The 18,359-nt window shown below is 47.1% G+C and overlaps 1 protein-coding gene across 7 annotated transcripts in view; it reads right to left on the bottom strand.

Moving 5' to 3' along the window:
* HERC3 (HECT and RLD domain containing E3 ubiquitin protein ligase 3) overlaps positions 1 to 16,735 on the bottom strand; it is a 137,031-nt gene extending 120,296 nt beyond the window's left edge. For 4 of the 7 annotated variants that reach the window (XR_003795420.1, XR_003795419.1, XM_029234522.1 and 1 more), the window contains exons 1-3: positions 16,596 to 16,731; positions 14,165 to 14,227; positions 4,211 to 4,476 (exon numbers count right to left, since the gene is read on the bottom strand). Coding sequence is in view for 4 of the 7 variants with exons in the window: in XM_029234522.1 (XP_029090355.1) it covers positions 4,211 to 4,436 (226 nt within the window). In the remaining 3 variants the exon portion in view is untranslated. Of the gene's footprint in view, positions 1 to 4,210; positions 4,477 to 7,991; positions 8,052 to 14,164; positions 14,228 to 15,760; positions 15,905 to 16,595 lie in introns of those variants that run through there. The other 3 variants (XM_029234523.1, XR_003795421.1, XM_029234524.1) reach the window with 3 other exon arrangements.
* Between the last annotated feature and the right edge of the window lie 1,624 nt (positions 16,736 to 18,359).

Genomic DNA, 18,359 nt, shown 5'->3' with positions numbered 1-18,359 from the left:
TATAAACCTCCTTTATCAAACAGCAGGAGAGCCGTGACATATGGTGATGGGCATTACGGAAATACTTAGACTGAATACAAAATGTGAATGTGAATTGGATTAAATTACCTACAAGAAAGAGAGAAACTAACTCAGGAGGAGGTAAAAGGCACCAATCACAGGTGTGAACCGAATAGAGCTGCACAGAAATGTTAGTCTGTTTATAAACTGTTACTCTTGGGGGTTGCCATGGAAAGGTTTCCTGGGATGTCTAGGCAGAATTTTTATTTACTTATTTATTTTGGCTGAGTTGGGATGCTTAACCACTGTGCCACCAGGGAAGTCCCCAGAATTTTTAAAATAGGCTAAACTAAATAATTGCATCTACCACAGTTCCTGCCTCCTCAAGACAGGAAGAAAGGTTAGAGGTTTACATAAATTCAGACCCTCCTGATAACATAAGGATTAGCTTAAGCTGAAATCCCAATATGGAAAATCAGAGTATGGATGGGAAAAGGAGAAGGGTCCCTTCACAAGAAGAGTTGTGTTGACAATGTGGATGGGCGGGAATAAGAGAAGCACGATAAACTGAGGTAAGTTGTTTGAATTTTTTTCTATGGGCCACTAGTTCCTATTTTAATTTAATAAAATATTTCAAGACTTGCTTAATGTTCAGTTATAGATTAATCACTTATTTAAAAAAATATTTAGAAAAAAACTCATGTTTTGTTTGCTTGCTTTATTTAAAAAAAACAAAGAGGCACACACGTCTTCCTGTAATGCAGCTCTTCAAACTGTATGTTTTAGGAAATTATGAGATGACTTCATGGGCAAAAACATGAGGAAATTAGTTAATCCTCCTACATTGTCCTAAGCGCTGAAACTATCCCTGATTTTGGGGAGGAGATAAGGTTGATATCACAATGTGAGGGAGAGAATGAAGGAGAAAAATGGGAGAGGAGTATGCATGACAGTAATAACCCAACACCTATTTAAAAAGCTGGACATTGAGTTTAGACGGGGCTTTGATATTCTGCCAATAAAAAATGCTTCTAGGGGGCTTCCCTGGTGATGCAGTGGTTAAGAATCTGCCTGCCAATGCAGGGGACACGGGTTCGAGCCCTGGTCCAGAAATATCCCACATGCCACAGAGCAACTAAGCCCGTGCACCACAACTACTGAGCCTGCGCTCTACAGCCCGCGAGCCACAACTACTGAGCCCACGTGCCACAACTACTGAAGCCCGCGCACCTAGAGCCCATGCTCCGCAACAAGAGAAGCCACCGCGATGAGAAGCCCGCGCACCGCAACGAAGAGTAGCCCCGGCTCGCCACAACTAGAGAAAGCCCGCGCGCAGCAACAAAGACCCAATGCAGCCAAAAATAATAAATAAATCAAATAAAAAATGCTTCTAAGGGTCACAGACCTCTCCACGTTTGGCCAAAGCACAAATGAATGAGTCACGGACACACCTAAGCTAGAACCGGCGGCTGCTGGCACACTGGGGAACATCTGGACCCGCGTAACCAGGAGTTTCAGTGCCTGAGGTGTCCTGGAAACATGCTCCCATGCCACACAGAGACACACGCGACGTTGGTCACACAAGGGCAGTGCTAAGAAGGAGAGAAATCCACGTACAAGGAAAGCACAGTAGCCTCAGAAGCAGGAAACTATTAGACGTGCTCACGGAGGAAAAACAGAAATCCTTTAAGATCGTCGCGGAGGGCTTTATACCACCGCTCCGTGGCACCTACAGAATTCCCCCGAAAATGAACTCAGGTACTGTGCAACTTTGCCAGCTAGAGACCCAATGTAGAAAGGGACACTTCACCATCGGCAGGACAGACTCAAGGCACACGTTCAAAGCGAAGAGCTCTGTCCTTGCGCATCCCCTACATGACCACCTTCTCCCACCTTTCCTTCCCCCCTCACTCTTTTTAATCCTTCCTACTGCTAAATCCTTTGGTCTGGGCAATGATGTTGTCTTGCAATGGCAGACCTGCCCACTGCCCCCGGAAGCATGCTCTCTGAGGTGGTGGCCTTTTCCCAAGCTCCCTCCCCCAAGACCACAGGGGTTACTCGGGGATGGCATTCCTGTGGACCCAGCCATTACAGGCTGCCCGAAACAGGGTCCCTCTGTCACTGACGTCCCCTCCGTGCCTAGCAGCTCCCCAGGTCACAGCTCTCAATAAACACACATAGAAAACAAGCTCACTCTCTTCTTCCCACTCATAAAAACTAAACCCAACTGGCACCCAGATTTAGAACGCACCTACCAATGAGAAAATTAAAGAGAGGGAGGCTCCCTCCCACAGAATCTTTCCATTCAATGAGGCACTATTCCGCAGCTGCTACGCCGTTTGCAATTAACAGGCAAGCTTAACCAGCAACAGGAATTTCTGGACTCCACTGCAATTTACACTAGAGCCTGGCTCATTCCAAGTTTCAATTGCAAGCACCGGCTGGATTGCGTGGTCGAGCCCGAGAGCCTTCTTGGAACATCGCTGGCTGGAGTCGCTCGCCATCACTCGGCCCTGCCTCCCAGGAGGGAGCAACTGTGGGCAGATGCGGGCTGACTGCCCACCCGGCGCCAGGCGCTCTGGCAGGAGGGCCGGCTGGAAGGATGGCAGATGGCACTCAGGCGTATTCACCACGTTGCCATCTGCACATCTTTGCTATCGCTGGCCTGCAAGGGCTTCGGCTTCCTTTTTCACCTGCCATCCCAGGTCCCATCCTCTGGCCCCAGGTCTTAGGACCAAGGTGAGCCCTGAGGCACCTCTGGGCGGCTGGCCCTACCCGGAGGCGGCCTGACAGACGGCAGGGTCATGGAGAAAACAGACAGGAGGGTGGGAGGACGGCGGCCTTCACAGACTACAGGTAGCCTTGGGGAGACCTCTTTACCATCTGAATCTCCTTCTTCAAGAGCTACAGAACAGCAGGGAGTCACCTTTTCCAGGAAAGGAGCTGAGGTTTGGAAATACAGAGTCAGAGGGGAGGTAACGCCTCCTCCACCGGGTGTGTCTGGCTCCAGAGTCCCCCCAACCGTGGTGTCTCAGCAGGCATTACCACAAAGATCTCCTGGTCCCAAAAACATTCCCTTCAAAGGCTGGCCAGGGTGGGTACAAGTCCTCCAGGATCACCGGTGTAAAGCGGGCCTTACGGGTCTCTTAAAGTGGGCCTTGAATGTAGACATTCCCCCCAGACAGGAGCACGCCTTGGGCTGGGACCCCCCTGCAGGCATCAGCTGTGAGATACTGCTCTCAGCTGGGGAACAGGGCATGCGTAGGCGCGCCATGCAAGACACAAGTGAGGTTTTACAGGAGGCGAAAAAAAACCTCGGTTTTTTCCAATATGAAAAATATTTTTTAAAGTCAAAAACCTTCCTGCCACTTCCATAACAGCTATATATTTTAATTTCGTATTATATTCATTGGTTAAACACATAATGATTAGGATTTACTAACTCAATTAATGAACTGGTGGCACTGTGAACTGAATCTTTATTTCAGTGAACAACAGGATCTACTTACATTTGAAAACACGTAGCATGAGGTGCGTTGTACATAGAAATGTGTACATACACGTGTGGCCCGTGCTACAGACCCCTTCCTAGAACTCCGCAGAGTCCAGGGCCCACAGCTTAGGAGCCCCTAGCTAGAACACTGGGCACTGCTCCAGGTGGGCAGGCCTGGGGCGGCGGCTTCTCAAGGAGGCTCTAATGAGGGAACCAGGAGGCAAAGAATGGGCTAGGAGCCCACAAATCGTGCTTCACATACTTCACAATTTAGCCTTAAGACCAGCCCTGCAGCTCTTTATCCAAGGGTCAACATAAAAATTAATGATTACAAGTTAATACTGATACATGCTACGGGAGAGAATAACTATGAGAAAAGAGGGAGGCAGGCACAGGGGGAAAAAAAAAAATAGCTCACCCTAGTGCCAAACTGACTTTCCTAAAAGAACACAAAAGAATAAAATTCTCTAGACAAAACCCAGCAAGGCTGTTTTTCCATGAAGCTTTGGCCTCTTGATGTGATTTGGACTGAACAAAAGAGACAGCAAGTGACAAAGAAAACGGCACATGCTAGTGTGAAAAATACTACACAGTCACAATTTAAGACCCTACCTCATCATTTCTCACCAAAAGGAGGGCCTCCCTGAAAGGTCAACACTTGGTGAGGAAACCTTCGGCCAGCCTCGCCCGTCATTGAGCCTGCCTAGGTGCACTCACCTGGCTTGTTTCCTTCCCTCTCGTGGCCCAGCTGCCCCTTGGTGTTCAAACCGCACGTGTAAACTTCCCCATCCTCCAGCAGGAACACGGAGTGGCTTCCTCCGCAGGCCACTTCCTTGACGCTTCTGTCGGATACAAATCCACACACCTGTGGCTCGGCCACAATCCCTTGCAGGTTAGTGCTCATCCCAGGTTGGCCCAGAGACCAATATCCCCAACATAACATCGTTCTTGTCCTTCAGGGAGTCATGTAGCCTAGAAGAGAGCTTTGTAAGAAAAAAAAAAAGGTGCGGGGGAATCAGAAAAAAAAAATCACTTTAAGGAATAAATGTAATCAATTTTAAAGAAGCCCCCCCTTAATATTCTTCAGATACTTTGCATCTCAAAATAAAACATATTAATATTGCTGAAGGTAGTTATAATAATAATGCTATTTTTTTGTTTTAGTAAGAGTTTTAAAAAATGTCTAAAGAGAGCTTCCCTGGTGGTGCAGTGGTTGAGAGTCCGCCTGCCGATGCAGGGGACGCTGGTTCGTGCCCCGGTCCGGGAAGATCCCACGTGCCGTGGAGCGGCTGGGCCCGTGAGCCATGGCCGCTGAGCCTGCGCGTCCGGAGCCTGTGCTCCACAACGGGAGAGGCCACAACAGTGAGAGGCCCGCATACCGCAAAAAAAAAAAAAAAAAAAGTCTAAATAGATTTTGTGTAAAGGAACAGTGAACACAGACAGAATGTGGCTTTCAGATCACTGATGAAGAACTGAGTACAGGAGATTTGCTGAAACAATGTCTGCAAACCATGATGTCAATAACTGTTTTGAAACTACCCTCATGACTTCAGCTTGTCCCCTCTTGTTGCACCTTTCCTTTGAGTTTTCTGGTTTTGGGTTTTTTTAAACTAACTAATTTTGAACTAACTAACTCCTTTAGGTAGCCAATTGTTAACTTGCATAGTAGTAATTCACTACTCAAAACAAAAATTAGAAACGGGAAAAAAAATGCTATCTTCTCTGCCATTCCCTCTTACACATCCTTCAGGATCTGGGTCAAGCTTCAATTCTTACCTGAGAGCCTCTGGGGACCATTCCAGCCCCAGTCAGCCTGCATCTCTCTGACACATCTACTATACGGCCTTGACTGGAAACTTTCTGTCTCTTATAACTTAACTCCTCAGCCGAATTTTAATTGCCTCAGGCAGGGACCACGGCACGACACATACCTCTCTGATTTAGCAGGTGCTCAGTCAACCTTTGGCTGATTGATTACAGCTGACTACCCCAAAGTTTCACCACCATTTGAAAATTCATGCTTCCTTTTCGTACAAACAACAACTAAAACTAGAACTACCATATGACCCAGCAATCCCACTACTGGGCATATACCCTGAGAAAACCATAATTCAAAAAGAGTCATGTACCAAAATGTTCATTGCAGCTCTATTTACAATAGCCAGGACATGGAAGCAACCTAAGTGTCCAGCAACAGATGAACGGATAAAGAAGATGTGGCACGTATATACAATGGAATATTACTCAGCCGTAAAAAGGAACAAAACTGAGTTATTTGTAATGAGGTGGATGGACCTAGAATCTGTCATACAGAGTGAAGCCAGAAAGAGAAAAATAAATACCATATGTTAATGCACATATATGGAATTTTAAAAAGCAGTACCGATGAACCTAATGGCGGGGCAGGAATAAAAACACAGATGTAGAGACTGGACTTGAGGGCACAGGGTGGGAAGGGTAAGCTGCGATGAAGTGAGAGAGTGCCATGGACATATACACACTACCAAATGTAAAATAGATAGCTAGTGGGGAGCAGCCGCATAGCACAGGGAGATCAGCTCGGTGCTTTGTGACCACCTAGAGGGGTGTGAGGGAGATGGAAGAGGGAGGGGATAGGGGGATATATGTATACATATAGCTGATTCACTTTGTTGTACAGCAGAAACTGACACAACATTGTAAAGCATTTATACTCCAATAAAGAACATGAAAAAAGAAATGTTATTCTGAGTTAAATGCAATCATGGGAAGGAAGGGAGGAGAGATAAGATGCAAACTAGGGATGGGGGGCGGGGCGGGGGGGGCAGCGGGGGAGGACAGACATTTAAAAAGAGCAGCAAGATCACAGTCTAGTCATAATTTAATTTCCCCAATTTGCTCAGCTGCTGTATCTGTACTAATTACTTTCTTCATTTTTAACATTTCATGAGTTTGTCTTATCTCTCCTACCAATAATTACACCAACACCATAGTGCTTACTATACCGCAGTCACTGTACGAATAGGCATCTTGTATCATTGTCTCGGTTCATCCTAACAACTCTGTACCCTAAGCACTATTGTTAGCCTCATTTTCAGATAAAGCAAGGCTCGGAGAGATTGAGAAGCATGCTCACGGTCACAGCGCTGGAAGGCACACAACCAGGTTAGGAGTCTAGGCCTGAAGCCAATGTGCACGCTCTTATCCACTGGGCTACACGGCCGCCCAAGCAGATCTATACATCACCTACTAGAGCAAGAGCACACACCAAAGAAACGTACGGAGTGATGTAGTCAGTACACAACACAAGAGGTCTTAGAAACTTGAAAATAAAGGTGCCCTCAGCGAGTGAAAGTAGTCAGAATTAAGAGATAATGAGATTAGGCAGCTGAGGCATTAAGCCGTCCTCTTAACCAGACAAATACAATGTGTCTAAAAATATGGCATTAAGATCTGGACTTCCCTGGTGGCACAGTGGTTAAGAATCCACCTGCTAATGCAGGGGACACGGGTTCGAGCCCTGGTCCGGGAAGATCCTACATGCTGCAGAGCAACTAAGCCCGTGCGCCACAACTACTGAGCCTGCGCTCATCAATAAAATACAATGGAACACTATTCATCAATTAAAAAGGGCCACGACTGAAATGCACTTAATGTAAGAGAAAGCTGCAACCCAATGTGGTACGACCTTTCTGAAGAATGAAGGTTAGTTTAAAATAAATTCCTCAAAGGTGTTAGGGACTGCCCTTTTGTCTAATCTCTCTCCTCAAGTCCCTCTTTATCTGGTAACAAACCCTACGCCCTCCTGCACAAAGGTGAGCGTGACCCTGGCCAAGCCACTCAGAGAAGGTCACCCCTAAGCCACTGGGATTGGTGCAGGGAGAGGTTCACACTCCCAACTGGGCCAGAGTCCTCCCCCATTAAGTCCCATGGAGCTCTGATGGAAGACTGCCTCTTGCCTCTGAAGGTAACTGTAGCTGCTGGAAGTTCCCTTCCCTGTCACACAGAGGATACCTGTAAGACATTGGGAAGCTACCAGCCAGAAAGGTTCAAAGACAGGAGACAGAGAGACTCCCACTGATGCTGACTGGGCCTTGGTTTCCCTCTTGCCTAGGGCCAGCACCCCGACCTTCACTCTTCCTGAGTACAGCTGTGTTTCATTACTCATGAATTCCATACTTGTGAATTTGCCTACTCACCGATATTTATTTGTAACCTCAAAGTCAATACTCGGAGCCTTTTTGCAGTCATTCCCAGACATGTGCAGAGAGGTGAAAAATTTGAGCCACTCCCTGTGCACGTTCCCAGCTGAAGTCAAACAAGACGATGCTCTGCCTTCTTGTCTCAACTCTCACACTGTAAGCAAGTGGTCTTTTTGACTCAGTGCCACAGTTTTCATGCTTTTATATTGTTCTGTTGGTGATTGTGCTGTTTAAAATGCCCCCCAAGCATAGAGCTGGAGCACTGTCTAGTGTTCCTAAGTACACGAAGGCTGTGATGTGCCGCACAAAGAAAGTACCTGTGATAGATGCGCTTCGTTCATGCATGAGTTCCAGTGCGGTTGGCTGTGAGGTCAATGCTAATGCAAAAAAGAGGAAATTCACCGATCAGTACACGTGGCCGCTCTGGAAAGTGCTAAAGTAACAGCTATAGTGCATAATGAAGCTACAGAAGAGACAGAAAAGCAAGTGAATATCCAGGGATTCGTGAGATGATGCCGGATTATAGCGTGTAGTAGACAGCACTGTTGTGAGGCTGAAAGCCAAAGAAATTTACTGTCACGTTACCCAGCGTCAGGAAAATGTTAAAAAAAAACTCTTCCTGACTAGTGTTTTATGACAAAGAAATACTGTACAGAGTTAATCATTTGTAAGAAATAGGCGTCAAATAAGGTGTCCAAAAAGAAACACACTTTTTTCTAGATTTCTTTTTTCCTTTGGCTGCACCACAAGGCTCGTAGGATCTTAGTTCCCTGACCACGGATCGAACCCGGGCAGTGAAAGCACAGAGTCCTAACCACTGGACCACCAGGAGATTCCCCCCAGAAACACACTTAAACATATATGAAACATGGTTACGTATTCATCTGCTGACCAGAGGCTCTTAGCAGGAACCTAACTAACCCTGTGTTTCCCCAGGAGCAATGGCTCAGTCTTTATTAATGCGGTGCCCTCAGCAACTTCACAGAACTTAACTACCACGAAAAATGGGAATCACCGCTGTGCAGTCTAAGAAGTCCCTTCTCTGTCTGCTGAAGAAGGAATGTCTGAACTGGACTTGTCACTTGAAATTTAAAAAAACTCCTACCTGATAATGTTAACATTACACTATTAATGACAACAGCAGGTAAGACCTCATTTGAGCTTATGCTGTGTGCACGTTCCCATGTGGTTCACAGATATTAAATCATTTAATCTTCTACGAGGTAGGCACTGCTATTATCAACTCAAATTTGTAGATGAAGAAAGTGAAGACAAAAAAAAAAGAGAATGAAGAAAAAGAAAGTGAGACAAAGTGTTGAAATGACTTGACTAAATCACACAACGAGGTAGTGGCAGAGCTAGGGTTTAAGCCCAGAGAATGTGCTCTTGACTAGTATGCTACACAGTAAGGAGTCTAGAAAATGGACAGCCAGACGGTCAGAACTTCCCAATACCTCCAGCTCTGTCCAGAGAGAAAGGGTACCATAACCAGTCAAGCTGACTATTTGATCTGCTAAGTAATTATTGCCCAATAATGGAGATGGGGAGATCAGACTCCATAACATTCATCATTAAATTTACCCAGCCACTTGCGCTGCTTAGATTCCATGATTAATACGCAATCTTAAATAACTTGGTTTCCAAGGCAGACACACTATGGGGAAAGAATACTGTGACCAGCTGTCCAAAGCATCCCAGCCTTTTTGGCATTTCTACTTCTCATCGTTAATTCGGCATCCTGGATCTATCAGTTTCTTATAAGTCTGTTTCACATGATTCAGTCCTTGGGCGTCAGCTGAACTCTGATGCTCTGGCCAACTACAAGCCTGGGTAAGCAGCCTGAGGTGCGGCCTCATCCCTGACTGACTAGTAGAAACCATTTATGAAAAGAGATAAATAGGGCTATTGTTAAAATCCTGCCCACATGAATTACAGTCATGCAATCTTCAAGTAGTCAAATGAAAACTACTTATTCAAAAGATGCAGACATAGAGAACGGACTTGAGAACACGGGGAGGGGGAAGGGTAAGCTGGGACGAAGTGAGAGAGTGGCATGGACATATATACACTACCAAACGTAAAATAGATAGCTAGTGGGAAGCAGCCGCATAGCACAGGGAGATCAGCTCAGTGCTTTGTGACCACCTAGAGGGGTGGGATAGGGAGGGTGGGAGGGAGGGAGACGCAAGAGGGAAGAGATATGGGAACATATGTATATGTATAGCTGATTCACTTTGTTATAAAGCAGAAAATAACACACCATTGTAAACCAATTATACTCCAATAAAGGTGTTTAAAAAAAAAAAAGAAAACTACTTATTCAGAGGTCACTAAATAGCAACCACAGAGAAGATGTATTCCTATCAAAGAATTATTAACCCTAATTGGAGATATGGTGTAGCTCATCACAGCGCCCTGCCAAAAGTAGAGAAGGAGGCACCCAAAGCGTCTAGCTTTCAGGAGAGAAGTTCAGTGCGTTGAAGAGAAGTCAGATATTAATTTAGCTTTCACTTCAAGTACACTCTGGTGGAACCCCCGAATCTAGAAGCTGTTGGCATCCATGAATTTTAAGGTCTATCTTTGGCAATGTTCTTCATCACTGGGCATTTGGATCTCCTGGGTCCTCTCACCCATTTTTCCTCACTCACCATCTCTCCCTTGCTTCTAGAGGAGTAGAATCTTGCACTTCCCTTCAAAACACACAATTATAAAAGGTGCTACAGAAGAATACAGGACTACACATCTTGGCTGTCCTGGGCCACTTCAGTCCGGCCCCTCCATTTCCTGCCTCTTATCTCCCCATCGCAAAAAAGGAAGAAAGATGGACCTTCCGTTCCTTCCCTCCGTGTCACATCTCGTACTTTTCCCAGCCCTTCTCCTCATCTATTTTTGGTAGAAGACTGAGGATAATGTTAGCAGGGCTTAAGGGTCAAAAGGACCAAAGTTCAAGCCCCAGAGTGACCACGTGCTAGCTGTGAAACCTTGGGGAAGATATTTAAACAGTCTAAGCCTGGTTCCTGTCCCTAAAGTGTCAAGAAGAGCAACAGGGCTGTTGTGAGGACCAGTGACAGGATGCGAGTAACGAGCGCTTAGCATGGGGGCCGGGCACTCAGTGCAGGTGGCCGGTCCCTGTCGGCTGCTGCAGTACCTGCTCTGGGTCCTCAGCACGCAGGGAAGCTCCCCAGCGGGCTGAGGTGTGACTCCCTTCTTCCCGTGCTTAGCGTCTGCTGTTCCGCCAGATCTGCGCTAGGGCAAGGCGGCGCTACCCCTGGCCGGCATAACTTACACGTAGGAAAGTCGAGGTTGCAAGGACAAAGTGTTTTGTATGTATTTTCTTTTCAATTCTGGGGAGGTCAAGCTGGGGGGCGGGGGTAGATAAATCTCCTTTTATCAGTCCTAGAGAGCTGAATGCTAAAAGACAAGCTGCAATTCCTAAACTTTGTCTTACATCAGCCTAACAACTGATTCTTATTTCTTTGAAAGTCACTAAAACCTAAATAAAGCTCAGGCAGGACTTCCAACCTCATTTACGATAGGGATAAGCTTTGTTTCAAATAAGCTCAGAAGCCTTTACCTAAATGGTGTACGGGGAAGGGAGGGTCTTTTCCAACAGCAGGGAAAGAGAATGTCCCAGGCTTCAGTGCTCTGCAGGCACTCCCCAAATCCAAGCTTTCAATACATCTGGAGCCAAAACTCCAATGCAGAATTAACTCCAGTAACAGAGAAGATGTATTCTAATGACATACTTTATCGCCCAAAGTTTACTACCACAGGCGGAAAACGGCACACAAGGCAGAGAGAAGTTTTCAACAGTGTGAATCCACTCCTTGCTGGTTTCTCTCTCTCACTTCAGCTGGACTTTGGTCCTCTGACCCTTTTAGCCAACACAGGAAACATTCCTACCCCTCCCCTGATGACCCCTGCACAGGCGGGGTCTTCTTTACTACCTGGTGTTGGGCTTTGTACAACTGGAAGAATGATCTTTCCATTGTCTGCATGAGGCTCCGTCTGCCTTCAGAAAAAGACACCTGACCAGACGGGCAAGAATTAAAAAGTCTGGCAGTGCCGAGCCAAGGATATAGAGCAACCAGGACTCTGACCCGCAGCTGGTGGGAGTGTAAGTCGGCAGAACCACTTTGGAAAACAAGTGGGCATTAGTTCTAGTGAAGATGAAGCTGTAAATACCCCACAGCACAGTAATTCCATTCCTAGGTACACGACCAGCGCGGTCCAACTTATCAAGTGTCTACAGTGCTCCTTCGATATGCTGAGCACTGGAGATACAGAGATGAGGAAAACCTGGAAACTGAGAACTTTGTGATGGAAATGTTACATGTCTGTACTGTCCAGTGTGGTGGTCACAAGCGACAGGTGTCTGCTGGGCACCTGAAAGGTGGTTAATGTGACTGAGGAACTGACATTTTCATTTCATTTCATTTTAATTATTTTAATATAAGTAGTCACACATGGCTAGTGGCTAGCCTATTGTACAATGCAGCAAGAAACTCAGGAATATATGCCCCAAGGTATACGCACAAGAACATTCATTTCAGGATTATCTGAAACATACAGAACAAAGACAACCCAAGTGCCCATCTGTAAGGAAATGGATGAGCTGCAACACATACTACAATAGGACGCTGGACAGCAGTGGAAGAGCAATGAATTCCATCTACAAACATCAGTGCAGCTAAATCTTAATAATGGTGTTGAGGAGGGGAAAAACTCACAGAAGAATTCAGAATGTGACGCATCTTTACAAAGTCCAAACACAAGTATAACAAGTATTTGGAGATTAAAAACATTAGTGGTGCTAAAGCTATAAAGAAAAGCAAAAAAATGATCAATACAAAGACTGAGAGAGATCTGTGTATATGGGACAAGGAAGGGGACCTTCTGGAAGGAGCACAAAGGGAGCTTCAGTAGCGTGGCTGATGTTCTGCTTCTGTCCTTTTATTGTTGTTTGGAGAACATATATTACACGTGCTGTTTTATGCTTTCAGATACTTCACAGTCTTTTAAAAAGTGAAAAGTACTATTGAGGTAAGATCACTGCTTCTTGCATCTCACCCACCAATTCCCCATCCATGAGCAGACTGAGAGCTTCTCCATGTAGGGAACCAGGTTTTACTCATCTGTGTATCTCCCGTCCCCAGCATAACAAAGGAGCACCGTAGATGCTTCATAAGTGCCTAGAAAACTGAACCCGAATCTGAGAAAACCAGATCTCCCACAATCTAAAGTTGTTAACAGTTTTGTTTGCCCGGTTCCGTTAGATACACATTCCCTAAGCAGTAACAAAAAAACAACAATGTATTTCCTCCATTCTCAATGTGCTCTCCCCTCACCACATTTTAGCGGATCTGAAAGCAGAATGCCTTTTACGATCCAAGCTGTCATTAAATAATGGTGTTTCTCAATGCTAGCATTGAGGAACGGAAGCTCCATGAAGGAAGGACTGAGCCTCTTTGTTCATTTCTCTACCCCTAGAGACTCGACTAGTGTCTGGCACAACGGAGGGCTCAACAGATACTTGTTGAATGAAGAAAAAGTAATAGTTACTATTACTGCAAGCCTACTGTGTGTCTGAATCTGTGCTAAAAACTTTACATAGATTATTTAATTTGCCCTTTACTGTAACCTCAAGACTTAGCAAGGTTAAGTCACTTGACCAAGAGCATGTAAATAAGTACTAGCTGTGGTGGAAACTTACTTAGTTTAAGTGGCAAAGGCAGGATTCAAATCTCATCTCCCAGACTCCAAAGTCCACGCTCTTAAACATGATCTTATACCACCACTTAAATAAAACAAAGCCAAGCTATACTCCTTCTCCAATTTTAAAAACAAATGTTAAAAGAAGAACGTTGCACATAGTAAGTGAGCTCACATTAGCTGAATCACTGGCAATGTTCGTGGGCAACTAGAGCTACAACCAACCTGTGTAAGCCAGGGACAGGAGGGATGCGTGAGGCCACCTCAACAGAGTTAGCCAGGCTTTCCTCCACATTCACCGGAACTTACGGTGACTCTAGTTCACTTACTGGCTCACACACAGAAACACACGCCCCTGGCACCAGCAAGTGCTGTTTCTAAATGTAGTAAATGTCTAAAGGGGGCAGAGTTATATCATCAAAGGAGTCATCTTATTAAAGAGACCTTAAAAATCCATTTGATCTAACCTCCAGGCAAGAGGTTGACATTCCTAACCTCATTTTAATGGCAGCTGAAGTTAACTTTGGTCCTCTGAGAAGTAACTGGTTGAATCCAAGACCAGAAACTAGGTCTCCTACTTCCTGGGCTCACTTTGTTCTCTTCACTCCGTCACAGTGAAAGAAGTCAGTAAGGATTTGTTAAGATCCCTCTCTAGGCAGCTATACTAATCCGAGTCCTTTACGTAGATTATCCTGTTTAATCTTCTTATCTGTGAGTTAGATATTATTCGCAAGTACAAGATGAGGAAACTGAGGTTCAGAGAAATTAAGTAACTCACCACAGGTCACACACACTTGGCATCTGTACTTAAGCCAGAATGGTTCCACCTCACCCTGCAGATCTACAAGTTAAAGAAAAAACAATTAACATTAATACAGAATGCTACAAAGTGCTTTCATGTTATTGAAAACAAAATGAAAAGCAAACTTCTGAAAATAAGAATATCTTTAAATTATGCAAGCTTGACTATTCCCCCAACATTGTATCTCAGGACTGGAGTTTAGTTAAACACCAATAAGATAACCACTGACCAACTATGAAGATGTCACCTCTAAACGTGAAGTTAGAGTCAACTGGACAGTCAGCTCAGTTGGTTAGAGCATGATGCTAAAAGTGAACTTAGAGACGCACCTTTAAAAATTCCTAGCGTTTGTAGTAGCTGTAAAAATAAAGTTATTTTAAAACCTCCCGTTTAGGTTTAAAAAGATGCATTTTTGAAAAGTAATTCACTTTTTTCCTCCATTTTTCCATGTACCACACACATTATAGCTTATTTTGCTACCAGCCGTTTTGATGTCTTTCTCGACTTTCCTTCCTTCTCATCACCGCATCCTCTTTCATGCAAAACAAGATGGGACTATCTGACAGGCACCTTAAGTCTCTCAAAAGGAAAAGTACAGTACTGCATGATTCTAAGATACTAGCACCACAATTTTATTTCCATATTATGTAAGAAACTGCCTTTCAATTTGGAAACTATCACTTCTATTTCTGAGACTGCAGCAAAACTATCTTGTATCTCCAGTAGTGGTACAACTCTCATTATGTATTTTTTTAAGTTTTTAATTATTATGCAAATCTTAAGAAATGTAAATCTGTTACTCGGAATGAAATGCTTTAACCAATGGCTCCAACCACACCATTTGGAACATTTTGGAATCTCTGTTTCTTTTTTCAAAAATAAAATCCCAACTACTAACTGGAAAAGTAAAACTGCCTGCTAACCAACTGTGTTTCTTTTTTTTCATGCCAAGGGAGGAGTTCTGCCAAAGACGTTTCAAGTCTTCCTCCTTGATTCCTGCATCCTTTCTCCAGAAGGTTCCTAGCCTCCACGCGGTCAACGATGTGTAATTCATCGGTTTTGCTTTAAAAGGGCGTTAAGTACACTACTCCTCTTTTCTGGTTTATAATGCCACCCCCTTACCCCCCAGGGTAAAGGAAAGTAGGAAAAGGGAGAGCTACACAGTAATCTGCTACTAAAACAAGACAGCATCTCTCTCCAGAGTCACTGCATTTAAAAAGGGTGTTAATCCTCATTTCATTTCTTTTCTTTCTCCTCAGTTTGGAGTTAAAAAAGCAGCTCACTCGATGTTATCAAATCATCAGATGAAATGTTCTAGAAATAGCCTCCTATTTGTGCAAAGAGTCAGGAGACACAAAAATGGAAGAGAGCGCTTGAACCGTCTTTCCTAAAGCATTCCGTGCGTAATGAATGCAAAAGCAAAATCCTGGAAGGCTTAGCTCTGGATTTAAGGTACTTCCAGATGGGGCCAATTAAAAAGCTAAAGTAAAACGGAATCACAAAACAACCAGAAACACTGATACACCAAAAGCAAAGTTCAAATACACATATCCCGGAGCCCGGGGCGCATACCCCTAATCAGTGCACAGCTGCTTTAGGTGCGGTCTTCTACAGCCCTCCCCGGCTCGTCTGTTTCAGGTTACACAGGCTAGTCTCGGTCGGCTGCCCGGTGCGCCCACTCCACACATTCGCAGATGACTCAAAGCGCCACCTGCCCCCGCACGCCCCAGTTCCTGACACCCCCGCGCCCGTCCGCGCACTTACGTGTCCGCGCGCGCGTGCACACACACACACACACACACACACACACACGTGTCCGCACACACCCTCGCCCCGGCTCCGCCCAGGAGGCGGACTCCGGGCAGGCAAACCGAGCCCCGCCTCGGTCAGGTGGGTGGCGCTGTCACCGCGGCCGCCGAGCCCCCCGTGTCCCCAGCGCCAACTCCTCGCGGCCGCCGGGGTTCCCCCAAGCGCAGAGGCCTCGGCCGCTCCCACTGCGCGGGGCAGAGTCTGCGCCCCTCGCCGCAGCGGTGTCGCCGAAGCCCCGGAATTTAAATAGGGGCGGGCGGGGAGGAAGGGGAGGATCCTCTTTTTGACTTTCGGCGTCGCAGTTCCTCCCCGTCCGCAGGCAGCCGAGTCGGGGTGGGGGCGCTGCCGTCCCTGGAGCGGCTTCCGGCCTCCCCGGGCGCTAGGGCTCTGTAGGTCATAGGGAGCGCCCCGAGCGCCCGCGACCCGCAGGCACTGCAGGCGCCGCGCCCAGACCTCCGCGCGCGCCCTGCCCCGGGCTGTCGCGGGAGGCGCCCCGCAGCGGCAGCCGCCCCTCCGAGAGCCGCGCGCGGACCGCCGTGCCGCGGCGCGGCTCCGCGGTGCCCTCCTTCCTGGAACCCGGCCCCCGCGCCCCGCGCACCTCGGCGGCCGCTGAACCGCCGCGCGGGATTCCGACGGTGACGGCTCCACCGACCCGGCTCAGGGTTTCTCCAATTTCGGCGTCACAATAATAAGGAAGTTTCCCCGCAAGCCTGCGGGCGGCGGAATGTGCCGGGTGAAGGATGGCGCGCACGGCCAATGGGCGCCCTTCTGGGGCGGGCCCGCACCCCCGGCGGCCGCGGCGGAGCCCGAGGAGGGGCGGCGAGGTCCGCGGGCGGGAGGCGGGGAGAGGCCCAGGCCCGGGAGGGCGGAGGGGGCGGGCCGAGCTGAGGGCACCGGCGGGCCTGGCGAGAGGACGGCGGGGCAGGCGTGTGTCGGCCAAGAGCCGACTGCAGGATGCAGAGCATCCGCGCCGGAGGCGGACTGCTTTTCACTGGCGGGCAGGGGAACCAGACGGATCCGCGGTTGGCTTTCCCGGTTCTGAGCTCTCAGTCTTATTAAATTTGTGCAGAGGTGACCAAAAGCCTTGGGCACGGCGGGGAAAACCTAGAGGGGGGCAGTTGAGGCGGAGTTCTTAAGCGTCGTATTCCATCCACAGTGGAGGAGTCTTGTTCCACTCGCCTTTGGAGGACTGGAGGAAGCGCCGAGCCGAACGCCGGGCTGCGCGGGAGGAGAAGCGGGAAAGAGGTCGGCGCTTTCCTGGGAACCTCGTGGAGAGCTGGGGTGGAACAGGAGAGCGGCGCCGCGGCAGCGACAGGGGGCTTGGGGAAGACGAGCGCGGTGGCGGGGGGAACGTGAATCTTCTCGTCTGAAAGACACCCTGCGGCCTGAAGCCCAGTAACGGATGGAGAAGTTTGTCCTCACACACTGTCCCTGGCACTGAATGTCAGCGCTTCCTTCTCACCCTCCCCGAGGTTACAGGGCTTTCCGAGCTCCCCTGGTCCATGTCTGATGCAGATAATCTTGTGAAGAAAACATTCTAACAAAGGTGACCTTCTGAGCCTACCCCACCCCACCGCCGCTTCTCCTCTGAAATTTGCAACACAGAAGCAGAATGCTAAGAAAGTACTACTTTAACCCAAAGGAATGACTTTACTCGGGGAAGAATGTCTGTAACCGGCCATTTGAGCCGGGAAGGTCCTTCGAGGCCAGATACTTCCCAAGGAGGCCCGAATCAGGTCAGGTCAGGTCTGCAGTTATCTTCTCTTGAGAATGTAACAGATTGACCAAGCAGAAAAGAAGTTTGGGGAAGTAGTATATCCTGGGGGCGGGGCACTGTTGGCTGACATATGTGTTCTCAGTGACATAAGCAGGTTGTCAAACGCTCCTGAGACAAGAGAAGAAAGCAAAATCTCAGTTACCAGGAAACTGACGGACATCTAAGAAAACGATTCCAACCTTTGAAGTCTGAATCACACTGGACCCTTTAGAAACACTGGGGACAACAAGATTAGCACAATTTCCTTATGCTCCAGAGATGTGGCAGTTTCACAAAAGTCCAGGTCTCACAAAGACACAATCCCAACTCAGAGATGGTATCACCAAAAAGAACTGGAGGAATGGCCAAAGACAAGTCATGGTGGGAAGGGGGGTTCCTCTTGGCTGAGCAGGAGTGAGATTCTATTTTCATGTGTCATCAATTTGTATTTTCACTTGTAATCAGTCAGCATTTAGGTCAATATCTCTGGCCCATGGCTCAGGTGTTTTTCATATGAAATGTTGTCTTGAGGAAAAACTTGCTTATCAAAGACTTAAGTCTGGAGTCGAGATAGGAGTGATGTCTAAATTACAAACTGAGGTACTC

This window comes from Monodon monoceros, unplaced genomic scaffold (assembly GCF_005190385.1).
Source record: "Monodon monoceros isolate NGI ecotype Baffin Bay Population unplaced genomic scaffold, NGI_Narwhal_1 Super_Scaffold_20, whole genome shotgun sequence".
Classification (NCBI taxonomy): Eukaryota; Metazoa; Chordata; class Mammalia; order Artiodactyla; family Monodontidae; genus Monodon; species Monodon monoceros.
This window is presented reverse-complemented; position numbering and strand designations above follow the sequence as displayed.